This window comes from Panthera uncia, assembly GCF_023721935.1.
Source record: "Panthera uncia isolate 11264 chromosome A1 unlocalized genomic scaffold, Puncia_PCG_1.0 HiC_scaffold_17, whole genome shotgun sequence".
Classification (NCBI taxonomy): Eukaryota; Metazoa; Chordata; class Mammalia; order Carnivora; family Felidae; genus Panthera; species Panthera uncia.
In genome coordinates, this window is record NW_026057577.1 from 48532836 (window position 1) to 48553055 (window position 20220).

General features: G+C 35.4%; 1 protein-coding gene across 11 annotated transcripts in view; it reads left to right on the forward strand.

The window, feature by feature from the left end:
- ERBIN (erbb2 interacting protein) overlaps positions 1–20220 on the forward strand; it is a 127940-nt gene that overhangs the window by 52567 nt on the left and 55153 nt on the right. For all 11 annotated transcript variants that reach the window (XM_049649526.1, XM_049649528.1, XM_049649532.1 and 8 more), the window contains exons 5-7: positions 13072–13150; positions 14619–14708; positions 16753–16809. In XM_049649526.1, coding sequence (XP_049505483.1) covers positions 13072–13150; positions 14619–14708; positions 16753–16809 — 226 coding nt within the window. The remainder of the gene's footprint in view (positions 1–13071; positions 13151–14618; positions 14709–16752; positions 16810–20220) is intronic.

Genomic DNA, 20220 nt, shown 5'->3' on the forward strand with positions numbered 1-20220 from the left:
AGTTTTAATTTTTAAGATTGTTATTGAATCATTTAACTTTATGGTTAAATTTTTCTGTTATATGAAAAAAAATTTGTGTTTTAAAAAAAAAAATTTTTTTTTAAATGTTTGTTTATTTTTGAGAGAGACAGAGACAGGATGTGAGTGGGTTAGGGGCAGAGAGAGAGGGAGACACAGAATCCGAAGCAGGCTCCAGGCTCTGAGCTGTCAGCACAGAGCCTGACGCAGGCCTCAAACTCACGATCTGTGAGATCATGACCTGAGCCGAAGTCAGACACTCAACTGGCTGAGTCACCCAGGTGCCTCGAAAAAATCTGTTTTAAATAAAAATTTAGAATTTTTCCTTTAGATTGGATTCATTTATACCCTGTTTTTCTTCAATTTATTTCAAAAATTTCGTAGTCAAAATAAAAGCCTACGTAAGAATTGACAGAACGCTCATGGTTTCACCCACCATTAGCATTTTGCCATATTTGCTTTCTTTCTTTTTTAAAAATATGAATTTTTGAATTTAATGTTCAAGGAAAAGATATATTGTTGCTTATATAGAATTTCTTTTTAGTAAACTTACTTAACATTTTAGGTTGCAGACATGAACTTTACCATTAAATACTGGAAGTACCATTTCTCAACAACTTGGAAATCCTTACATATAACCATAATATCATTATCACTTCCAAGAAATTTGACATTACATTTTCCCTCTTGCCTAAAAATGCCCCTTTTAGCTATTTCCTCCCCCACCTCCAAAGTTAAAGATCACATAGCGTTCAGTTGTGTCTCTTTGATCTTTTAAAATCAGGAATAGTTTGCCCATGTTTTTGTGTTTTTCATGACATTGCCATTTTGAAGAGTTTAGGTCAGTTGGTTTTTAATTTGTGTGACTTTTCCCATCATGGTTATATTTAGGTTAAATAGATTTCCTCAGCTTGAAACTTCTCTTTAAGGGCAGTTTGAAATTAGTTTCAATTCCTGGTGCTTAGTAGAATGACAAGTATTGCCTGATAAATTTCAAAGTAAATGAACTTAATCCATTGCCTTTGTAGCTCTCCATATGCTGATAGTTAAGTCAGCTCCATAGTATTATAGAATTGTGACAGTAGAAGTCATTAAATGTAACCTCCATTCTAAAGGGCTATGTTTTCTACTTTTTGATCTTTTTAAATGGGAGATGTTAAGGTATAAGGAAAGAGACCTGAGTATTACTAATACAATTGTATGCACCTGGGAAAGGCTGGTAAATTGATGCCACAGTCATGGTATGAAAATATAGTTGGCTTGGGGCGCCTGTGTGACTCAGTTGGTTAAGCGTCCGACTTAGGCTCAGATCATGCTCTTGTGGTCTCTGGTCTCAAGCCCCACGTGCTGAGCTATCATGCTGAGCTATCAGCACAGAGCCTGAACCTGCTTGGATTCTGTGTCTCCCTCTCTCTCTGCCCCTCCCCTGCTCTCTCTCTCAAAATTAAATGTTAAAAAAATTAAAAAGAAAATATTACTTGGCTTAGTAATGAACATATACCTCCTGAAAATGCATTAACCCCAGGTTTATTACTCTGAATTGAGAATGGTGTGATTATGGTCCTGCAGAGTCCTTAAATCAATATTTAATTTAACTTAATATAATTTAATTTAATTTAATCCTGTTTTATTTTATGTTATTTTTAAATGTTTTTTTATTATTTATTTTTGAGAGAGAGAGACAGATCATGAGTGGGGGAGGGTCAGGACGAGAGGGAGACACAGAATCTGAAGAAGCTCCAGGCTCTGAGCTGTCAGCACAGAGCCCGATGCAGGGCTCGAACTCACAAACGGTGGGATCATGACATGAGCCAAAGTTTGGACACTTAATGGACTGGGCCACCCAGGTGCCCCTTAAATCAGTGTTTTAGACTTTTGTGCAACTTTTAAAAGTAATGTGTTTGAGTTATGGCAACCCATTGGACTGTAGTCTTTCTCTCTCTCTCTCTCTCTCTCTCTCTCTCTCTGTCTCTCTCCCTCTCTCTCCCTCTCTCTCCCTCTCTCTCTCTCTCTCTCTCTTAATGTTTATTTATTTATTTTGAGAGAAACAGGGAGGGACAGAGAGAACAAGAGAGAATCCCATGCAGGCTCCACGCTGTCAGTGCAGAGCCTGACATGGGGCCTGATCCCACAAACTGCTAGATCATGACCTAAGCTGAAATTGGATGTTCAACCAAGTGAGCCACCCAGGCACCCCCCCTTTCTTTTTTTCAGCCGTTTCTTGCTGCTTATATTGAAAACCTGTTTTATACAATTCCATCATCTTGTGAGTGTTCTTTTTATAAGTAAAGTCATATGACTTTGTGAATCTTCCTTTTATGACTAAAGTTTTGGTTTATTGTTAGCTTTTTAAAGAAAGAAAAAGCTCACCAAGCTGCTATCCCAAGTCATTGCAAACAGCAACTAGTGTTCGAGAAGTTCTTATCTCTTGTGTTCAAATGGCCTTTCCTTCTTGAGAAGACTAATGGTGATGATGATTAAAATATTCTGCCAGAGTAATTGATTGGGGATGCTGGTTGGGAAGGGGAGATAAAAGAAATGAAGACTGCCTACTTGTTAATTCATCTGTTTGAGCACATGGAATAGAAAGCCAGAAAATTGTAAGAAAACCAGAGAAACCAGAAAGAGTAGTTCAGATCTTTCTGATACGGGAATGCTAGAGAGGTTAAATAAGGCCTTTCTTTTTAATTGAGTCCAAAAGCCCAGGAAGAATGAATTGAAAGTTCATGGTGAAAACAGAAAGCAGTTCATTGAACCTGAGAAAATATGATTGGGGACCAACTGCTGGCAAAGGCTCTTCACTTTAAGTTCAGAGAAGTTAAATTGATGATGAGGAAAATTACCGATGTCTTGGGAAGTCATTTTAAGATAAAAAAAAGAAGAAAAACCATGTGTTAAACTAACCTGGAACTTAAAAATATTTAGACCAGTGATCACTTGTCATTGCCAAGTATGTTAATGATGTAGACTGTAACTGGGGGTGCACTCACTGTGCCTTACCATGGGCCTTATCACTCATGTTATATACCTTGTCAAATCATACATCTATTATCCCTTGATCGTATAATTATTTGAGTTTGCAGTTCCTGGTTTTGACTGTTTTGAATGGAACTCCCTATTATATTCTGTGCTATTTATTACCATAGCATTTCAAGTGCAGGAACATTAAGGAGCCACTATTAACTTATATTCTGTAATTAGGACATTGGAATATTGATGCCCTTTCAGCAGAGATCACCAGAAACTCACCTGTGGTTGAACAGTTTGGGTTTCTTACTTGATGCAGTGAGTAAAAACCCATACTGTGGGAATCTAAGTGGTGTCTCAAGGTATTAAAAATAAAGACTTATTACAGGATTTGAGCTTTTCTTTGGTGATTTGGGGGAGGGTTTAGAATATGAGGTTTTACTCTGGACACAATGCTGTCAAGAAGTAGAGGTAGCTCTATAATTGGGAATTAGAATAAATTTACCTGTTAGGGAGGGCATATTACAGCAAGGTTAAAATTGTAATTGGTAAAGAAACAGCAGTCACTCAACAGTTGGGAGAAGGGGTTGTTTGATATTTTGTGTTTTGGACAGTGTTCATATTTGTTCAGATGTAATTACATTTGATTGTGTTTGTTCAGACATGATGATGGTTGACCCTTGAACGATGTAGGAGTTAGGAGCACCAACCCCGTACACTGTTGAAAATCTGTGTATAACTTTTGGTTCCCCTCAAACTTAACTATGCTAGTAGTCTACTATTGACAAGAAGCCTTACCCCTAACATATATTATGTATGTATAATAAACATAACATACAACATATTTTGTATATGTCTTATATAATGTATTATTACAATAAAGTTAGTGAAAAAAATGTTATTAAGAAAGTCATAAGAGAAAACACATTTACAGTACTGTAAGAAACATCCTTGTATAAGTGGACCTGCACCATTCAAACCCATGTTGTTTGAAGGTTAACTGTACAAATTTGCTGTTGTCTTGATCTTTCATGGTCATAGAGTGGCCTGGTCTGATGTTGATACTCTTTGAAATTAGTTTAACAAGAGAATACCAAGACCTCTCTTTGAATGCCAAGTAGATGGTTCATAGTAAGACACAGGACTAGCTCATAGTACCAGGCCAGCTCCTAGATGTCAGGAGGTATATGCTCTGTCCCAGCAGTAGAGAAAGAGTTCTTCTGTAACCAAGCAATAGTAAGATAAAGAGGACAGCCACATTTTGTAACATCTAATCTAGTGTTTTCCATTTACTAAGTTTGAGCAACAGAGTCAAATTCTTATAAAAAGGGTATATGACAAAGAAGGAGCAGTATTCAACTGGAAATGAAAAAGGAACAGATATTTGAAATTGTTAGAGAATTAAGAAGTAACTCATGATAAAATTCAGGTTCTGCATACTTTAAGGATAAAATGAGCCATCTTTGAAGACTGGCTAACATAAGCTTTGAGACTAGGCCTCCTTGAGACAGTGACATGAGCAAGGACCTGAGAAGTTAGCCATGTAGGTATCTAAGGTAAGAAGTACCAGAAAGGGAACAGCCAGTGTAAAGTTTGTAAGGTGCAAGTGTCCATAATATGTGTGGGAAACAGAAGGCCAGGGTAGCTAAAAGATAGTAAGCAAGATGGGAGAGCGAGAAGAGTAGTGGTCAGAGAGTGAGAGCCTTGTAGGTAATAGTATGTTCTTTGACATTTACTCTCAGTGATATGGAATCATTTGGAAAGCTTTGAGCAGATCAATCAGAGCATGATCTGATTTGTATTTTAGAGATTTATGCTGGTCATATGTGGAAACATTGTGGGTACAAGGGTGAAAAGTAACCAGTTGGGATGTTATCTCTGATGATAGTGATAGAAGCAGTGAAATGTGGACAGACTCTAGATGTTTTGAAGGTTGAGTCGACAAGATTTTAAGATGGATTGCATGTGGAATCCAAGATAAGAGGTGAAGATGACCTCAGTGGTATTGATCTATGCAAGTGGAAGGATAGAGGTGCTGACAATCGAAAAGGGGTCATCTGTGGGAGTTGCAGTTTTTAGTGGAAAAAATCAGGTCATTTTTGGACACGTTTTATTTGAAATAAGATACCTAGTTATTCACAGGGGTCAGGAGTTCTCAGTCAAGAGGGAACTGTGCTAGCTCTTCATATATGGGAGTTGTCAGCACAGACATGGTATATACAGCTGGAGATTAGAAATAGTAGCCAAGGCCTTGTGTGTGAAAGACAAGACACCCAAAGAATGAGCCCTGGGGGGCAACCCAACATTAAGAGACCTAGAAAAAGAGAGGAAAGGTGCAAAAGATCCTGCGAAGGAAGACTCCTGAGGAAGGAAATAAACTGGTGGGGTGAAAACTTTTTTTTTTTTTTGGCTCAGTTTTAGCTTCTCAAGAAAAGGGACCTTGTCATGGTATCTATAGTCTTTAGCATAGTGTCTTACACTGTGTGCAGTTGGTACATATTTGCTGAATAATACAAAGTATAGGTAATTTCAGTGTGGCCCATGTTTTGTTTGAGATACCTAAGCAGTATGTAAAAGGCATTTGAAAATTCTTTTTTGAAGTTAAGGAGAGAGCAGGGAACCAGAGATACAGATTTGGAACCTGTAGGGATTGAAGTCATAGTAAATACAATGCTAACAATTTATACAAGTAGAAAAGTATTTCAAAAGTATTTCAAAAGTAATTGTTTATGGAAAAATTATTACTATGTATCTGAAAGCTGAAGATGATTTAGAATTACTAATTTCATAGATAAGGATTGGTTACTTTTTATAAACCTCAAGCTATGGAATAAAGTACTTTAAATTTTTAAAAATATAAAATATATGTTTATTTGTGGAAGATGATAAAAACATTACTTTTCCATGAAATATTAAAATTATAGAAATCTAATATAGAACTCTTGAAATTATTCTTTCTCCACATAAAAGTTTAGATCAGTAGAACATACCAAACTAATTGGTCTTTTTTCTCCTTAGTAGACTTGATCATGTACCAAAAATGTTATAGCTCTTGGATAATATCTTTTATATAGACAATTTCATGACACTTTAAGGACTTAAAAAGGCCAAAGAAATGAGATATTTAGCTAAGTTTTCAAATGAAGTGGGTGCTAATGAAAACTGTGGAATGCCCTTCCCCTGCCACTCCTCTAAATGTGGAATGTTTTATTTTAAAAATAAGTATTTGATAAGAATAATAAAAAAAAGTATCCCCCAAGTGGGATGCTCTGCAGATATTCAAAGCTACTTCAGTATTTGAAAATGAATTCGTATAATTCACCACATCAATAGCCATATAATTAACTCAGTAATTGCATTCCTTGGTGTTTACAGAAGAGAAATGAAATGTATGTTTATGGAGTGAATTGTTTTAACAGATGTTCGTTGCACCTTTTTCATAATATTCCAAACCCTTTGTCTTTTTTGCCCTTTTCTTCCGTGTCTCCCATTTCTGGCCCCTGAGCACTGCATCTACCTTGGAAGCCCTGCTGCCACCCCCATACGATTTTTTTTTTTTGAAAATTTTATTTTTTATATTATTTTTTAAATTTACATCCAGGTTAGTTAGCATATAGTCAATTTTTTTTTAATGTTTGTTTATTTTTGAGAGCAAGAGCAAGAGCTAGCACTGCAAGTTGGGGAGGGGCAGAGAGAGAGGGAGACCAAGGATCTGAAGTGGACTCTGTGCTGACTTTAGCACTGAACCATGAGATCATGACCTGAGCCAAAGTCGGATGCTTAACCAACTGAGCCACCCAGGCACCCCCAAGTTTTTTAAAGTATAAAGTCATTTTAGCAAAGGGGTACTGTTTTTAATCTATTAAAGTGCTTTTAATGTGTCCTCAACAGAATTACCACTTGAGACAAATGATTTGTCTCACATTATTTAAAGGACTGATAAGAATTTAACTTCTAAAGAACATGATTCAGTAACCTTAAATATTTTGTTGTTGTTGTTGCTTGAGAGAGAGAGAGAGAGAGAGAGAGAGAGAGTGAGCTCAAGCCAGGAGGCGCAGAGGGAGAGGGACAGAAAGATTCTCAGTACAGAGCCCAGACTTGGGGCTCAATGTCAGGACTGTGAGATCAGGACCTGAGCCAAAATCAACCTGAGCCAAAATTCAGGAGTTGGACGCCCAACTCTCTGAACCACCCAGGTACTCCTTACATATTTTGTATGTAAATGAATGAGAGAAAAGAAGGAAGAAAATTAGTGTAAAAAAATAGGGATGTTATGGGTAGTAAGTCAAATTTAGCAAATGTTTGTTGTGCAAAAAGGTAAAATATACTAAATAGTTATAAGTGTTTTGAATAGAAAATCTAAGCAACGTGAATAAAACCTCTTAGCAGTAACAGAAGAAACACAGATACTATTAATTCATTGTATACATACACTAAAATGTATAATTGAGGTGTTAAATTTCTAGGTAAAAGGGGTGCTTTGTAGATCAGTATTTCCAATTGGTGACTTCAAATAGGGTTAAGTTTTTATTTAACCATTAAGAAAATTCTTGTCCAAAGGGGCGCCTGGGTGGCTCAGTCGGTTGAGCGCCGACTTCGGCTCAGGTCACGATCTCACGGTCCGTGAGTTCGAGCCCCGCATCGGGCCCCTGTGCTGACAGCTCAGAGCCCGGAGCCTGTTTCAGATTCTGTGTCTCCCTCTCTCTGACCCTCCCCCATTCATGCTCTGTCTCTCTCTGTCTCAAAAATAAATAAACGTTAAAAAAAAAAAAATTAAAAAAAAAAAAAAAAAAGAAAATTCTTGTCCCCCATTACCTCCAAAAGCAACATCTCTCACATTCCTATTGCTACCATTTTATTAAAAAGTAACTTTTCACTCAAAAGAAAAAGAGTGAATAGTATAAAGCCACTAAATTTTAAAACTTAGATGAAATGAAAAATAAATTTCCAGAATCAACTCAAGAAGCAGAAAACTTGAAAAGACCAGTGAATACAGTATTAAATTGGGTAGTCAGAAAAACCACCAAGCCTACTTTTAAGAGCAAGTTTGACTAAACCTTCATGGAATTTGGATAATCACTTATTTATAAAAAACTATCATGTAGATTAGGGTAATGGGGGAAAGTAAACAACTCTATAAGGGTAAAATATACTTTGATAACAAAACTAGATAAAGACTGTTTGGGGCACCTGGGTGGCTCAGTTGGTTAAGTATCCAACTCTTGATCTTGGCTCAGGTCTTCATCTCAGGGTTATGAGTTCAAGCCCCACATTGGGCTCCATGCTGGGCATGAAGCCTACATATGTAACATACATGCATACATAACAAAAGTATTAAAAAAAAATGGACCATTTAAATTGCAATGCTGGAAATCCTATGCTGGGATGACAGGAATCACTCTGCCATAGATCTCATCCTCCATCAGGCTAGCCCAAGTGATCCCAGCCGTGTTCTCACAGAGCAATAAGATGAGTCTGAGAGGTAGTGGAAATTATCCAGAACTTATTTAAACCCTTGATTTCATCCACTCTGTTAAAGCTGTTCACTCTGTCAACTCTGTCTGTTCACTCTGTGTTCACTCTGTCAAAGCTGAACACATGGCTGAGCCCAGAATCAGGAATAGGGAAATTATACTTAATATTTTGGTGGAAAAAGTTGAAACACCACATTGTAGAGAGTGAGATAGGGAGCAAATCCATCAGTGCAATCAATCTATCACACATATCTAGAAATGAACTTTACAGAAAATGGGCTGTACAATCTAAATGGAAGAAAAGCATAAAACTATGGAATAGATCAGTAGAAGGATCTAAAAGAAAAGATTGTCTAGAAACATAACCATGAGAGAATTTGGAATATGACAGAGGTGCCTCTAGAAATCAGTGGAATAAGGAAAACAACTATTTTGTAAGCATTAGAACAATGTTTTGTTTTGTTATGAATGTTTGTTTATTTTTGAGAGAGTGAGTGGGGGATGGGAACTCAGCTCCTTGCTGACAGCAGTGAGCCCAATGCAGGGCTCCAAGTCAAGAACCACGAAATTGTGACACAAGCCAAAAGTCTGTTGCTCAAATGACTGAGCCACCCAGGTGCATCTGGAACAATGTTTTTATATGAGAAATAGAACAAACAAAGGTATTCTTCATAGTATGTGCTAAAATAAATTGCAAAATGAATTAAGGCTAATAGTACAAGAAACAAGTTACGATTAACAGAAAATGTAGGAGAGTATTTTTATGAGTTCGAGATAGAAAAGATAACTCGTTCAAGATATAAGAAGCATAGTAGTAAGGGAATGAAATTTCAATATGACAAAATAGGTAAATAAAAACACATGACAATGTGTGAGAAAAACTTGCTGTATTAATATTTCTAAAGAATGGTTACAGTCAATAATGAAAAGATAATCCAGTAGAAAAGTGTGTAGTAGACAAGGTGTTCAAGAAGAAAGAACAAATGATCACTAAACACATGAAAAGGTATTGGGCATCATTAGAAAATACCTAGAAAGTATATTCAGTATCACTAGAAAATATCAAGAACATACCTAGCTTTAATTTAAATTTAAATTTATATTATTGCTGGTGAGGTTCAACCCCTTACATTGGCATTTAAAGATAATAGTGGATGTCAACAAGAATATGTATAAATAGGGGCACCTGGGTGGCTTATTTGGTTAAGCACCCAACTCTTTTGATTTTGGCTCGGGTCATCATCTTGCAGTTTGTGAGTTTGAGCCCCGCTTCAGGCTCCACGATGGTGGCATGGAGCCTGCTTGGGTTCTTCTCTCTCTTCCTCTCTTCCTCTCTGCCCTTCCCCTCTTGTGCTTGCACAGGTATTCTCTCTCTCTCTCTCTCTCATAAATAAGTTAGTGAACTTTAAAAATAGAATATGTATAGATGCTGTGGTATGAAACTTGGCATTGCCACCCTGGAGAGGAGTTTGGAAGTATCTGGTGACATTGATAACTGCCATGTCCAATTCAAGTAGTAAAGAAAGAGAAAGCAAAGGTTCTCCCTTCAAAACCCAAGAGCTCACTTTATGTTAGCCAATTTGACAGTATATTAACAAAAACAAAAAAAGAGCATGTATTTTTAGTGGTAGGCTGGTAAATAAACTTCTAAAGATAGATAAATACATGTTAGCCTGTTTGAAATTGTCTGTATATTCTCAGTTTTGTTGATTTTTTTTTTCATTCTTTTTTTTCTCCCGTGTTTCAGATTGGCTAATTTTTGTTGCCATGACTTCTGTCTGGCTCACTGAAATTTTCTCCTACAGTGTCTAGTCTTTTTTTCTTTTTTAAAATATGTTTATTTTTGAGAGAGCGTGAGAGGGAGGGTGGGAGATGGGGGACAGAAGAGAGATAGAGAGAGAGAGAGAGAGAGAGAATGAGAATCTGAAGCAGGCTCTGGGCTCCGAGTTATGAGCACAGAGCCCGACACGGGGCTCGAACCAACAAACCTCGAGATCGTGACCTGAGCTGAAGTCAGATGCTTAACTGCTTAATTGACTGAGCCAACCAGGCGCCCTGTGTAATCTTCTTTTAATCCTGTCCTGTGGATTTTTCATTTAGATAGTGTATTTTTCATTTGTGAAGTTTCTGTTTATTTCTTAAATAATGTACCATTTTGGGGCACCTGCGTGGTTCGGTTGGTTAAGCGTCTGACTTTAGTTCAGGTCATGATCTCGCAGTTCATGAGTTCAAGCCTCGCGTCGGGCTCCGTGCTGACAGCTTGGGGCCTGGAGCCAGCTTCTGATTCTGTGTCTCCCTCTCTCTCTCTCTGCCCCTCCACCACTCACTCTCTGTCTCTCTCTCTCAAAAATAAATAAAGATTAAAAATAAAAAATAGATAATGTTCCATTTTTCCCCCTTTAAGAATAGTAACTGTTTTGAAGTCCTTTTGTGTCTGAGTCTGTTTTTAGTAACTGAGCAGTCGTAATCTTTTATAGTGAAACATTTCAAGCATTCACAAAAGTAGAATAATAGAATAAGCCTGTATACCTATCAATTTCAGCATTATCAGTATCTTAAATACCTCCTACTCTACCTCCATCCATACCTCCTATTTTGCCATCTCTGATTGTTTGAAAGCAAATCGTGGATAACCTTTTTCATACATAAGTGTGTCAAGATGAAATCACTCTATTGCCATACTTAAACCCAGCTAACAGTAATTCCTTAATATCATAAGATATCCATCATTGCTTATATTTGCTGATTTGGAGATTTACATGAACTCTATAAATTTCAGCAAGAGTAAAAGTTCCTAAAACTGAAATTGAGAAAATGAATTATTTTGACTGTTAGAGAAATTGAATTTGTAATAAAAACAATGGTACTAAAACCTTCCCGTAGGAATCATTGAGCCCAGATTTCTTTACTTGAAATTTTTATTGAGATAATTGTAAATGCATGTACAGTTCTAAGAATTATAGAGTAATCCTATGTACTTGTTACCTAGTTTCCCCAATGGTAACTTTTTGTAATATTCTAGAACAAGATAGATACTGACATTGATACAGTCTCCCAGTTGTACTCTTGGGTCTCTTACCTGAGTAGCTTTCAATCTTCCTTTTGTCTTTTTTGACTTTGATAGTTTTAAAGTTAGTTGCCAGTTCCACAGTGGAATTTCCCTAAATTTGGATTTGTTTGATGTTTGCTTATGATTAACTTCATGTTACATATTTTTGGCAAGAATATGAGAGTAATGATATTGCATCTTCTCAGTGCATCTTAGATTAGGTGCCACATGATGATGTTGGTAACTAGTGATGCTAACTTTGAAGCAGTTTAGGACGGTGCCTGTTAGATTTCTTCACTATAATTGCTCTATTCCTTTTATGATTAGTAAGTATCTTTTTTGGAGAAACTTTGAGACTATATTAATATCCAATTTTTCATCAATATTTTACCCACTAATATTATATGAATTTTGACTGGACAGTTATTACTGCACTATTTGCCAGTTGGTGATTTTGTGCCATTCATATTTCATCACCTGAAATCCTGTGTTTGGCACTGTGGTAAACTTGCTTACTTAGAATGATATAGTGACGAGGATGTGTGGGTGGCTCAGTTGGTTAATCATCTGACTTTGGCTCGGGTCACGATCTCACAGTTCATGGGTTCGAGCCCTGTGTCAGTCTCTGTGTTGCCAGCTCAGAGCCTGCAGCTTGCTTCGGATTCTGTGCCTCCTTTTCTCTGTGTTCCTACCCTGCTCACACTCTGTCTCTCTCCAAAACAAATAAACATTAAAAAAAATTTTTAAAAAAGAATGATACAGTGATGAAGTTGAAAGAAGTTTAAATGATCTTTTAGTGTCAACCATGTGGAATAATCATACTGTGTCTTTACAGGAATGAATCTTACAAGCAGAGTTTTTGGAATATTTGAAAAAGATTTCACATTCTTTTAGTTTGGATTACAACATTGCTACTTAAAGTTTGTGGGTTATTGTTCACAAATTATTGTTAATATATTTTTGCAGAGGTAGTTTGTGAAAATAAGTGTAAGTGCTTAGAAAGCTTACTGTAATTTGGCTTGTCACAACATTTGTATGATATTTTACAGAAATTTTGCTCAGCAGCTGCCTTCTGGCATATCTGCTATCATATCAAACATAGATTTTTTTTTTTAACCTCTTCTGTCTTCAGCTTTGTTTTCAGTTTTGTCCTTACATATATACATATGTTAGGGGCCACCTTAATTTGGAGCCCAGCATTAAAAAAAGTAATGCATCTTTGTACAGCAGAAAAGTAGGTAGATTGCTAAGTGTTCTGCATTTTGTATCCTTTACATCATCAAATAGAGAAGGTATTAACTAATTTTCAGAAGAACTCAAGGAAGAAAAGGCAGGTAAAATTAGTAATTGACAGTTATAAAGAGGCGCATGAAAAAAGATGAAGAGAAAAGAGAAATCGTTGTAGAGGTAGTTCTGTTAGATTGATGTTGGTGTCAATTTATCTAGATCCTACTTAGTTGGTAAATTTTGAATCTGCAAGGTATATGGTAATTTTATGTTATTATTTTATCTTTTATAAAAGATCCTTTTAATTTGATTATTGATTATCTGTTCATTTTCTAGGAATACAGGAATTTCCAGAAAATATAAAAAATTGTAAAGTTTTGACAGTTGTGGAGGCCAGTGTAAACCCTATTTCCAAGTAAGTTCTCAGTTGAGTTATAAGTTACTTTTGTGAATAAAACATCTATGAGATAGTAGTAGAAAATTGCTTTCTATATTTTAATGATTAGTTGATATCAGCCTTAAATCTGTACAAAATTTTAATGTTAGATTAAAAAGAAACCTCTTAAGTATTTTTTCTAAACCCATATTTTACAAAAGTAAATTAGACATCCAAACAGATAACGCAGGTGTTTTGTTCCAGGTCTCGCAGATAGTTTGTATCAGAAACGAGGCTAGAATCCAGGTCTCCTTGTTCAGTGATATTTGCACAATGTAAGAATATCTTCACTTGCAAATCAGCTGTGCAGCACATTAAAACTTTCGAAAATAATAAAAGACAGTTGAAAGATCAAGAAGGTAAAAACATCAACAATAAAACCATGTGATTGGTTGCACCGTATACCAGAGGTCATAAATATTCTTTTATGATGGTAGTGGCTATAAATAGAACGCTTTCCTGACACCAAAACTGTTAAATTTTGCAAAAATGGAATGGTGAAACAAAAGATGAATAGAGCATAGCTTAATATAGCTAAGTCGAACACTAAAACAAGATCAGTCAAAGACTCTGGGATGTCTCACTGCAAGAGAATTTTGTACTTGTTAAAATCCAGGAAAAACATGTACAGATGATGTTTCATCTTTAGCTGAAAATATTCCTCTAGCATCCAGTTATAGATCTGTAGTTTGTTTTGCAAACCAGAGGAAATAAAGGTAAAGTTAATACGTACATAGATTCTCAGATGGCCTTAGGATTTTATTTAGCTTTTTAAAATTATTTCTTTTCATCTGCTTATTATAAAATTAGGCACTCTTTTTATGATTGTTTAAGGGCCTGATGTTGAAATTGAAAATAATCTCAACTAGTGGTTCTCAAATGGGAATGATTTTGCCCCTAAGGATCATTTAGCAAATTCTGGAGACAATTTTGGTTTCTACAACATGTGGGGGGTAGGTGGTGCTCCTGGCTTCTAATGGCTGAAGGCCAGGGTTGCTGCTAAACATAACTACAGTGCAGAAGACAGCCTCCCCACTACAAAGAATTTTCCAGCCCCAAAAGTCAAAACTGTCAAGGTTTGGAATTCCTTATCTAATCCTTTGGACTGATGTTAGATGAGGCAGATTTCAGTAGTGTCTGCTGATGTCATAGTTATGTACTAAATACATTTCTCTGTATTTTGGCTCATTCAGACTTGATCTTTGAATGCACATTTTATCTTCTTGAGATAAATACTGTTTCATTTCCTTTTTACAAAGAGATGAAATTATAAACATTGAAAGAGACAAATTATTACAAAAGGGAAATGTTTGACGATCCCTCATAAAAGTAAAAAGGTGCCTATTATCTGTTAAGAGCATGTGCTGGGTAGACACATTCTTAGATTCAGTAAGAGACTGAAATTCTGTGTATTAATTTAACTTAAATTCTGATATATTTTATATAGGCTTCCTGATGGATTTTCTCAGCTGTTAAACCTAACCCAGCTATATCTAAATGATGCTTTCCTTGAGTTCTTGCCAGCTAATTTCGGCAGGTAAATTACAGTTTCTTCTGAAACCTTTTCTTGTTAACTCTTACAAAGTTTACAAAACAAGTTGCTTCAGTTATACTATTAATTACACTTTCATAGGCTCTTCTTTTGTAATTATTTTCAAACATTGTGGTTTTTATAGTTTTTTCAGAACTTGTTATTTTGTCTTTGAATTTATTTTCCCAAGTAAATTATAAGCAGTAAATATTGAGAAGAAAAGGCAATGTAAGTCTTGAATTGGTATTTATTTAAAATATGCAAAAATGGTTTAAATGTGGGTAATTTCTGTATATTTGAGATACAGAATGCTTTATTCTTAGCATTTATCACATCTGAAAATGATCTCATTATTGATTTATATGTTTTCTCCATTGGACTCAGAGTTCTGGAGAAAAGAAAGTGTGTTTCCGGGGTCTACCCCATTACACACCTCTACCAATATCTGAACATGCATTTCTTCTTGTCATTATAGTCTCTGAGTAATTTTTCTTAATGAAAAGACAAATCAGTGAATGAATGAATAATAGGTATCAAATTATTACTGTTTTTATTTTTTTTTTTAATGTCTATTTATTTATTGAAAGAGTGAAAGAGAGAACATGTGAGCATGGGAAGGCAGAGAGAGAGGGGGAGAGAATCCCAAGCAGGCTGTCGTGGTGTCAGCTCAGAGCCTGATGCAGGACTCAATTTCACGAACCATGAGATCATGACCTGAGTCAAAATCCAGAGTCGGATGCTTCACCAGCCGAGCCACCCAAGAGCCCCAGAATTATTACTGTTTTTAAACTAATTACTAGAGAAAGTGCTGTTCAGTGGCACGTTAATTTTATCTTTTAGTCTATAAATAAAGACAGTACGGTATGATCTCACTTATGTGTGGAATCTTAAAAAAAAAAAAAAAAAACAAAAGTTGAGCTTCTTAGATGCAGAGAGAACAGATTGGTGGTTGCCATTGGGTGAGAGTGGGCAAAATTGGTAAAGGTGGTCAAAAAGTACCAGTTATAAAATAAATAAATTACGAGTATATATGTACAGCATGGTGGCTATAGTTAACAATACTGAATTGCGTATTTGGAAGTTGCTAAGAGAATAGATCTCAGAAGTTCTCATCATAAGAAAAAAAATTTTGTAACTATGGTGATCGATGTTAACTATACTTACTGTGGTGATCATTTCACACTATATACAAATATCACATCATTATGTTGTATACCTGAAACTAATAATGTCATATGTCAACTATATTTCAATTAAGAAAAAAATGAATTCTGGGCATTGTGGTCCAGTGACTATTTTGTAGGAGCTATGTTATCATGCTACATATATTTATATACAAACACCTATATGCATGTATGTATATATGTAATATGCGTATACATTATATATGTAAATATATAAAAATTAGTGTGCTTGATTCCTTTTCTGTGTCTGGCTTTTGGACCACTTTTTAAAAAAATATTTTTGACACATAGTATAAGTTTAAGGTATACAAATGTGTTAAGGTATACAAAGGCATGCAGTATATACAGAGGTATACAATGTTTTAAAGTATACAAATATAAACAAATATGTTGATTTGATACATTTATATTTTGTAATATGATTAACATTGTGGTATTAGCTAGCACCTCTGGACTGCCTAATCTGCTCATTTTCCCTCTAATTTTATTGGAATGTGCATCACTGAACAGCCAGAGGATTTCTCCTTTTTTATATCACCTTACATTCTTTTATTCTTTTTTCTCTCAGAGCCAGACTCTGGAGATGAATTATTGTTCTCTAATCTACTACCGGCTAATAATTTGGGAAGGCATTTTCACAGAAAATGCTGTAGGATTTATATTTAAGTACATTATGTGCTTTAAGTATGTAGAAGTGTTTAAGTCTCCCCCTCCCCCACTAATTCTGAGGAGCAGAAATCGTCTTTTCTTACTTTATAATTACACAATAAATATTGGTTGCTTTGAAACTGTAGGGCATGACATTACATCATAATTAAATTCATTGTCTTTGTCATAGATTGTTGATTTGTTGTTTTGTTTTGCAGATTAACTAAACTCCAGATACTAGAACTTAGAGAAAACCAGTTGAAAATGTTGCCCAAGTAAGTAAAGGTGTTATCCTTTCTAAAATAAGAATTTTTTAAGTAATTCTTAAAGATTTTATTTTTGAAGATTTTTAAGTAATTTCTACACCCGATGAGAGGCTTGAATTTACAACCCCCTAGAGCAGAAGTCACATGCCCTACTAACTGAGCCAGCCAGGCACCCCAAAATTTTGAATTCTTACATCCTTAGAGAAATGTTAACTTTGTAATACCTAAAATATGAGTGAAAATTATTTTAAAAGGCTGACATTTGTGGTCATATTTTAATTAGTAGTGTTGAATATAAAACTTTTGCAGCTGTTGGTATTTTGTAGTGATTTCATAGCTTTCTGGAACTCTGTCTTGTGTTACAAATATGAAAATAATATGTATATAAAGCCCACCTGAGTCCCCAATATAGGTCCCAGTTCATATACTAGAGCTCTCATATATAGGACTCGTTAGTGAGATCGATAGGGTCTTCATGTGAAGTCGAGTAACTATAATTTCTAAGAATTTGTCTGGTTTTGTAGTCTGTTGTAAATTAGAAGTGGGATGGAGGGCCCCCTACTGGTAAGCTAACATCAGAAGAGATGGCCATCCAAGAGCAAATAAGATAAAAAACTAAAACAGATCTACAGACTCAAGATGCCCTGTAGTCTATGTTCATTTAGGAGTACCTTAAAACTCACTGAATTCATTGCTACATTCTTAAAGTGTAAGCATTGGCAAAATACAGTCTTGTTAAATCTGGCCCACTGTTTATTTTTGTCAGTAAAGTTTCACTGGAAACACATTCATTTATGAACCGCTTATGGCTTCTTTTGCTCTCTAATGTTAGGTAGCTGTGACAGAGACTGTATACAAAGTATAAATTATTTACTTTCTGATCCTTTATAGAAAATGTTGCCGACTTCTATTGTGATTGAACTGTCAAGAGTTAATTGTTACCTCTTCTTTGGCATCTTATTTATATGTTATGAAATTTACCACATAATTCTTTTTTTATATATACATTTTACTCCCATTTTACCTGACCAACTAATATGCACGTGCACATGTACTTGTAACCTTCCCCCCATGAATGTACGTCTTTGAGGACACAGAGCATATCTCGTTTTGATTCCCAGAAGACATTATGTATTAACTGAGTCATTGTTCAGCGCACGAATGATTGGAGCTTGTAGTGATGGTTGTGAGTATAAATTAAAATGGAAATTAACCATATTAAATTCAAAAAGGTTTAAGTATTTTACAGATGGGATACTGGCATTGATGACTCATTAGTTCAAAACCTGACTGCTAAGAGATTCAAATATGATGTAAATTGGGGCACCTGCGTGGCTTAGTCAATTAAGCATCTGACTTTTGATCTCAGGATGTGAGTTCAAGCCCCACGTTGGGCTCTCTGCTGGGCGTGAAGCCTACTTAAAAAAAAAAAGTAGGGGCTCCTGAGTGGCTCAGTTGGTTAAGCGTCTGACTTCAGCTAAGGTCATCATCTCACGGCTTGTGAGTCCTGCTTTGGGCTCTCAGCTGTCAGCAGGGGGGGCCCACTTGGGATCCTCTGTCCGTCTCTCTCTGCCCCTCCTCCGTCCTTTTTCTGTCTCTCAAAAATAAATAAAACTTGAAAACAAAGATGTAAATTGTTTACTCAACTAGCTAAGCTTACAATTAATATGGTTTATCTGATATCATACTTTTAACTCATTATTTTATCGCCCTATTTAACTTGAAATTGGGCTCTGTCTAATGTATTTTAAAATATAATTCTTACCTACTTTCTTCTTAAGACTCATGATTAACACTTTTGAGACCTCACAAACTATAAAAAGACTATAGTTTTTGCATGTTACAAAAGTAGTATGCATTCACGTTTATGTGAATGAACCTTCTTATGATCAAAGATTAGTACATGGAAAAGCTGTTTTAGATATGTAGCTAAGTGAAATTTAATATCCTCTTCATACTGGAGGGCATGACCCAGCACACAAAAGATGGGCATTTTTCCTCTGTGACATGAGAAGAAATGGTAAAAGGGAGTCAAATACAAAGGAATGTTTAGAAGTACACAGGAAGAAATTTGAGGGGTATTGTTTTTAGTTTATCCTTGAAGAAAGAAGCTGGATCTTAAATGAAAAGACTTGAAAGTGAAAACATAAAATTTTGTCTTAGATAGACTTTTGAGGTGTCTAAGTAGGATCAAAGTTGCCAGTAATGCAAGTTGAGATGGAGATGCTTCTAGGATTTTACACTCTATTTCCTTGTTTTGTTTTTATTTGTTTTGAGAAAGAAAGAGAATCTTAAACAGGCTCCACCTCCAAGTGCAGACCCAGACATGGGGCTTGATCTCACATATGGTGAGATCGAGACCTGAGCTGAAATCAGGAAGAGTCGGATCAGACGCTTAACCGACTAAGCCACCCCGACACCCCTATATTTTCTTCTTAATTACGTGCATGTGTTGTTCCCGTTTTTGTAAATCACTTTTAAAACCTCAATTTCTAAAGCTATCATTCGTAATTGAGTTTTTCCAGTGTGCTACTTTTCTTTTTTGTACTCTTGTATTACTTACCCTGTTGATGTAGTGTTTAACTGTGTGTGGATTTGCTGTGTTCTTTTGTCATTTTAAGAATATTGAATTAAGAAAAATAAGATTGTTTTGTTTCAGTCTTCACCTCCTTCCTCAAAGACCTCTCTACTTTTCTCAAATGTTTACCTAGTATGATATTATGGACCTAAGAGTTTAATATCATAGCATCTAATCTTTCTTCAGAAGGATCCTGGATACACGTTTTGCTTTGTTACAAAGCAAACTAGAACTGACTTAGAGATTTTCTGGACAAAGATCTGAGTAAGGGAAGTAGAATTATAGTATTTATAGTACCCGAGACTAGGCCCTTAATAAATCTATGTTAAATAAAGCAGCTTTGAGAAAATCTGGTGTGAAATAATTTAAATTAAAGGAATGTTGATAGAATGGCACATTTAAAATGGAAGGGTTGGGGAAAATTTGCGTCCTCTAATGTTAGGTCAGTAACATAGTGTCATTACATTTATGTGTGGTCTTAAGTTTGTTAGTTTTTTCACCAAAAAGCCAGAGAAATGTTTTAAGTGAATTTTATTTTGCTTTTTCTAATTTGTTAAATTCCCAGCGAAGATAAAAATAGTCTGTTGTTTTGTGTTGTGATTTAAGGAGGCTGTTGCTTTTTAATGATGTTAATTTTTAACTTACTAGCATATTAATACATATTGATAATATGATAATAACTATATTTTGCTTTCATTTTGTCATATCCAAAAAAAATCATAACACAGAGTTCTTTATCTGGGTAGCTAGTAGTACCTCAATCTGTCAAATGCTAGGTTTCTCTAAAAAGACTAACTTAAGAGTATAAATATGTACTTGAATTAATTAGTTAAGGTTTTTAA